The sequence below is a fragment of the Rhizopus delemar genome, genomic scaffold (genome assembly GCF_000149305.1).
Source record: "Rhizopus delemar RA 99-880 supercont3.10 genomic scaffold, whole genome shotgun sequence".
Classification (NCBI taxonomy): domain Eukaryota; kingdom Fungi; phylum Mucoromycota; class Mucoromycetes; order Mucorales; family Rhizopodaceae; genus Rhizopus; species Rhizopus delemar.
In genome coordinates this window covers 393,866-400,405 of record NW_027137836.1, presented here as the reverse complement: position 1 = coordinate 400,405, position 6,540 = coordinate 393,866, and the positions used below count along the sequence as shown (strand labels likewise).

The 6,540-nt window shown below is 40.0% G+C and overlaps 2 protein-coding genes across 2 annotated transcripts; one reads left to right on the top strand and one right to left on the bottom strand.

Moving 5' to 3' along the window:
* Positions 1–1,260: 1,260 nt before the first annotated feature.
* RO3G_12098 (uncharacterized protein) lies at positions 1,261–2,819 on the bottom strand (the record flags this gene model as incomplete). Its single annotated transcript, XM_067666682.1, has 5 exons — positions 1,261–1,497; positions 1,808–1,824; positions 2,034–2,343; positions 2,573–2,740; positions 2,787–2,819. 5 exons carry the CDS (start codon positions 2,817–2,819, stop codon positions 1,261–1,263), a joined length of 765 nt encoding a protein of 254 aa, XP_067522783.1.
* An 807-nt stretch (positions 2,820–3,626) lies between these two features.
* Positions 3,627–6,467, top strand: RO3G_12097 (uncharacterized protein; the record flags this gene model as incomplete). Its single annotated transcript, XM_067666681.1, has 2 exons — positions 3,627–3,774; positions 3,904–6,467. 2 exons carry the CDS (start codon positions 3,627–3,629, stop codon positions 6,465–6,467), a joined length of 2,712 nt encoding a protein of 903 aa, XP_067522782.1.
* Between the last annotated feature and the right edge of the window lie 73 nt (positions 6,468–6,540).

The following is a 6,540-nucleotide window of genomic DNA, read 5'->3' as shown; positions in this document are numbered from 1 at the left end:
ATTTGGTATAGTAAAAACAAGTGATTTTTCTTTTTTTTCTTTTTTTTTTTGGGTTGTTTTATTAAAGGAAAATTATATAAAAGACAGTTTAAACACGGATTATTATTTTGTTTTGTATGCAGATTAAAAAAAGGCAGAAAGTGAAAAGTCACACAGATCCAATTAAAATGAAGATCAGCCCAAAGTGTGTATGTGTGTGTGTGTGTGAGACTGGTTCTACCACCAATTGGACGATTCTCTAAAAATGGATTGCTTTTTTTGAGGTTCGTTTAATCCAAGAAAGGAACCTTTATGACTCGTCTTTTTGAAAACAAACCGGTCAATGAGTTGACAAATAAAAGGGATTCTTTGCTTTCACAGAGTCACACGAACCTGGACCATGTTTTCATTTTGATTTTTTGTTTAAACATTCTCGTTTAAGGTCCAATGGAGTGCATAAAAAATAAAAAAGCCCAAAAATGTCCGCCCGGACCAGGCCAATTCGTTAGGAAGTGAATGCTAAGAAAAAAAAAACCTCTCCTTTTGGATCAAGGGTAAAAAGCGTAAAAGGGAAAGGAACGAGTGGAGCCATCAAAAGAAAGGCTACAGGAAAGTTTTGATCATGTGGGTGCTTGGCAGGGATCGATTGGTGATGGTGCAGCCGGTCTAATTCGTGCAGTACTGAGTCTATCATCGATCATCACTGTGATCAGGAGAGGACGACCTAGAGGGAATCAAAGGATGTAGCAGGAGCATATTCACAAGAAATGATCGTGGATCTTTTCTAGCTTTGGATATCAACAGGCGTCGGTGCATAGTAAGGCAGTCAAGCATGGTTTTTTGAGAGGTGCTGTGTGAGGTTGCTTGAGACATGGTCTAGGCTTGCCACCAGATAGCCAGCCCTATCTCCATCGTACACAGTGACTATGTTCTTTATTGGACACACGTAAACCATCTATTCGGATTCACAGACACAGATCGGTAGCAGCTAGAAATTAGTCTAATAAAGAATGAGATGTAATGACCGAGGGTTTCCCTAAACGAAGCTCCGGTTCACTGTATCCCATGCAGAATTGATATCCAAAAAAACTAGACTAAAGTGATACGGTATTGTGAGCGTAAGATCTGACAGAGTTCGGAGAGGCAGATGGCTTCATCCTAGAGCACAACGGGACCCATGGAAACGTTTTTAGGCGCTATCCAGTGGCGATCCTTTGGTTTGCACGGCGCTTTGTATACAGCGTTTTCTAAAAGCGATGATCAGACGAATGGGGACAGTGATCACCTGGGTCCGATGGTGAATCTTTCTTGTCTATGAGAGCAACTTGAATCATCTGCCAAGGCCATAGAACGCAAGACCAGGACCAACCCATTCGGAAGAGAAGGTGAAGGATCGGTTGCCAATCCGTGCTGCATAGGCTGTAGGATGTCAATAGGCAGTTGGTCCATGTCGGGAACCTTCTTTGTGGGCAAGAAATGAAGGGCAGAAGCTATGTCGACAGTGGGTGATGGGATAATCTAATAGAAGAGGTAAAGTAGGTATAGTAACCTCGTACCATTGAAGATGAAGACATGGTCCAGGCTCGTGTTACTCTGTGAAAGCAAAGAATCCCTTTTATCTGTCAACTCATTTGACCAGTTTGTTTTCAAAAAGATGAATCATAAACTAATCTCTCAAGTCCAACTGCCATTGTTAGAAAATCGTCCAATGGACGGTGGAATCATTGTATTTATTCTCATACCAAACTGGTAAACTGGCTGTCCTCATCATAATTCTAGTATCTCAATACTGTCTCCCTGATTTCTTTAGACTTTTATATTTTCTTACCTCTTGTGTCTTGAAGGCTTTATTACTTTTTATCATTTCAGATCTGACCCGAACAAGTACAGTTCAGTTACTGTGTGCTCATTGAACATGTTATTTAATCGTATTTATTTTAATAATGCAGAAATAGAAGGTAATCTTTTAGTCATGATTTCATAGCGTTGAAAGCATTCGAGTGGTGTATGATGTGGGAAATAGTTTGTTGATATAAGCTGCCAATCGTTTATACCTGACTTTTGTATTAATCCTAATAACAATTCATCTTCTTTTTCTGTCCAATGTTTTTCTGTTGTCAACTTGTATCTTTTACGATGGTTGTCGTCTTCTTCATCCAGCAGACGCTTGTGATGATCTTGTTGTAATAGTTTATCAGCCAATAAACTTAAATTGGTCAAATTGTTATTTGTCGGTGGATGATCATTGTTTTGTTTATGAACCAGTGCTTCTAATTCAACATTTTTCACAGCCAATCTTAATTCATTTAACCTTAATTTTCTTAATAAGCTCTTTCTGTCCTTCACAGACCAATCATCATCATTCTATTGTTTACGTTAGTATCTCTGTTTGTGTTTGGATTGAATTACCTCATTTGTGCTTTCCAGACGATTCAAGTGGTTTAGAATGACGTCTAGTTTGTCTTTTTTCCTTGATAAAATATTCAATTGACTTTTAAGTTTATCCACTTGATTTGAATGATGTATCTTTAATTCATTTTGCTAAATAATCTATTAATTATCATTACTGCGTAAAAAAAAAAGGATACGTTACGTTATACAAGTAAATATTTTCTAATGTGTTTAATGCATTTTGAACTGTGGGTTCTTTTAATTGATTTGCTTGTGATTGAATAATACGTTCTAAATATCTTTCTCTCTCGTGAGATTCTCTTAAACTCTTTTCTAAATTATCATCTACACCTAAAGGATTAGGATGCCACTAATATAGATTGGTTATTGTGGTCTATTGAATGATATCATCTTACAGGATATTGTAGATGGGGTGTAATAGGCACCATATTATTATATATTGTCCATGATTTTGTATCATGTCTTGATCCATACAAAGGTATTAAATCCAATCTCCATTGTGCTGGTTTATTATGTGTAAGTATCTAGAAGCAATAAAGTTTACTATTTTTTTATGTGTATTTATGCAACATGTAATTTATTTATTTGTTTATCCTTTAAAACTACTTTACTTTATGCTTTATCTCTTCTAATTCTATTTCCTTGTCCATTATTATCTTGACATTTAAAAAAAACTTGGAAAAAAGAGAAAAAGAAAGAAAAAGAAAGAAAGAAAAAAAAAAAAGGCCCTTTTTACGTCATTTTATGATGATGCAGTAATTGAAATTAAATTGAGCAGTTGTTTTCATACGATTTATTATTCCAGACTTTCTCTTACGATTAAATCTAAACTGACCAGCATTTATCAGTTGATAGATTCTTATTTAAATCGAGTCGTCGAAACAAGGACCTTTTTTTTTTTTTTTCTTTTGAAGAAAAAAAGTCCATTTTGCCATACTGCGGTTTATTCTGATACTTGACATAATCAATTTTTACCTTCCTTATTTGTCTATAAGCTAATTTGGCATGAAAAGACTGAGATTTCTTTATGAAAAAGACAGACTGAGATGAATGATGGCTTCTATAATGGGCAATCTCCTCTTTATTTATACTCAGAACCATCAGCACTCTTTTTCACATCCTGCACGCACACAAAAATTATCATCAAAAAAACTGACAACAAGATTTTATCATTTTTGTTTTCCTACATGTTTCTTTCCTCTCTTTCATTTTTTTTTAAACAATAAAAAAAAAAAATGGAATTACAAACAACGATTGAACAGTATTGGAAAAATACAATATGTGCAAGTGAAGCAGTTTTAGGTTTATTATCTGCTTTTGAAGACCAAGAAAATGATTTAATTAATGATACAATCAAACCGTTAAGGAAACTTGTCGAAAAAGGTAGAGATTTTGAAAGTTTGAAATCTTTTAATACAAAAACACCCAAGTCATTCAACAATAATCACAAACATTACGAGTTGGAGCCGAATTGGACAAAAGAAAATGACAGGACTATTTGCGTGTCATTAGGAAATCAAAAATGTATTACTGCTATCGCCATTACAACGGAGGCGCAGCTAGAAGCCATCATTCCAGAAATCTACAAGAGTCAATATATTGCCATTGACTGTGAATTCTTGGGTATCAAAAAGGAACTGCCTGTTCTTAAACTACTGCAGATCGCTGTCTCAAAAGAAAAAGGATATGCGATCCAGGTCGATCTGGTGGGTGTTCAGGCCATCACACGTCACTTGAAGCCTGTGCTGGAGAATGATGATGTGAACCTGATCGGATGGGCTTACAGAGGTGATGCGATGGCGATTGAGTGTTTTATAAAAGACATTGAGCTAGGTTCAGTGTTGGATCTCCAGGCTAAATTGAAGCCGGTCGCAGTCGAGGAACTGAGCCTGAACAGCGCCATGGCTAGGTATGCGTCTGATTGGGAAGGCCTGGAGGCCTTCATGACCATCAAGCAGTTTCGCGACACGTTTTCATTCTCAACATATGACTGTATCTGGACCAAGGATCCCTTGCCTGCGAAAGCGCTTGTTTACTCGGTTTTTGACGTTGTCTGTCTCGTGGCTCTCTATGAGGCCACCCTGACCTATCCCACCCTGACCGAACATTACTGGCCTTATACTGTCACTCAGGGCTCGAACCGTAAAGCGCTCGATCGATGGCACAGACAGAGGGCTATCGGCAGAAACTCGTCTCCTAGTCAGCAAAGTCTGATGTCCGCTACAAAATCTCCTCCTCACACGCCAGGTTCTTCCAGGATCCTTTCATTTTCTAGCGGAAATTCAAGCTCAAAGAACAGTACGCCGATCGCTGCTAATGCTACCCTAGCGAATTCTACTGACACGACGGATGATCTTTATGATGACAATGATCCACAGTTTAGGCAGGATCTTCAAGAAGCCATCAAGCGTTCTAAACAAGAATACATGTCTTCTGCAGCCAAACAAGACAAAGCGAGTCAGGATAATTTAAATTGGTTTGAAGAGGAAGAAAAAGACATGGAACTGTGTGATTCAGGTGATGATTGGCGAAAGGAATTGAATGAAAAGAAAAGCGAGATTCATTTTGGAGAACCGAGCAAGACAGTCTCTGATTCTACGGTTCCTGTCAAATCAGACTCTTGGGATAATAACAACACTTTTGAAGATGCTAACCCAGATGATCTCTCTTGGACCAAACCTTGGCCATATGAACGCAGAACGGATTCACCTCGGTCTCCGCGCGGCAACAGTTACAAACCAGCCTTTCGACAAAATACACCAAGAGCACCTCGCTCAGTTCATTCACCCAAGCCGGCGTTCACAAGCCCTCGAAATAATCATACCCGACCAGCGATTCCCAATCAAAACCTATCTCACTTTCAGTCAAAACCAAGCAGGGACCGATACAGGGCCGATCTCAGAAATCGCGTGACGGTCGGTGACCAATCGGGCGAATTCACCTGGGGACCTGTCAATAAAGATGAATTGGCAGAAGAAAGTTGGAGTCACTTTGCCAAAGAAAGTGAAACCTTGTGGGATAAGGGCATCGATGCAGATCTGAAGGACATTGAAAAGATATCACCCGTGACCTCTCCTGCCAATATGGTCACAGCCACCAAAATGACAGTGACAACCGAAACAGACACAACATCAGCAGCCTCCACACCGCCCTATCAAGCCAACAAAAAGTTCAACACGACCGCCAAGACTTGGGACGACCCACAGAACATACCAAGCGATGACTGGGAAACAGTGGATGAAAGGCCGAGAACGATGGAGATGCCAATGAACCAGATCCCTATTCGATCTCGTTTTTCAGGTCCTACAGTAAACAACATATTTGATGATGATGATGCAGACGAGGACGATGAAGACGATGAGGACACCCAGGGTCCAGCCAAGAGAACAGAAGAAGAGTCGACGACGTGGGCGGATGATGCCTATCTGGAAGACACGCCCAATTCGCTTTCGATGCACGTCATCAACGCACCCAATCAACTCGACATGGTGCACATTCCTTCAGAGCCCTTTCTGGCTGCCATCACGTACCATGTCACCTCGCTCGACAAGAACGATGCCAAGCCTACGGTCTTGGTGAAGGCACTCCAGATCTTCATTGCTACCGAGACCACGGGTGAGTCTTATACGATTGTGCTGGATCAAGCCTGCCTCTTGAAGAACCGGGATAAGCTTGCGGCGACCAAAGTGGGCTATTTGCTGACGGATCCAAAGGTCAAACGGTTGGTCTGGTTCATGAACTATATCCGAGACAGCCTCAACGACAGACTCGGTTTCTCCCTCGGTCCCTCGATCGATGTGTCCTATATCGCGATCGCTGATCAGGGCCAGCAGTTGACTTTCCATCAGGCGGTCGACATCTATCTCAAGCATTGGCCGGATTACGAAAGATACTGCGAAACGAAAAGAGTGAAAGAAAAGGCGTCTCATAAATCATTTGGCTATGCTCCTTGGGATGAAAAGAAGTTGCGAAGTCATGAGCTGGAATACAGTGCCTTTGGTGGTCTGGCTCTCTACAAACTGTACAAGTCTCCAAAGAGCATCGATCTTGCGGATGAAAGTGATTTTGTCGTTTGAAAAAAAAAAAAATATAAATTGAACGTGACTTTTTGTATCTCTTTTTTGCTTCTGTGTTTTGGTTAGCAAGCTG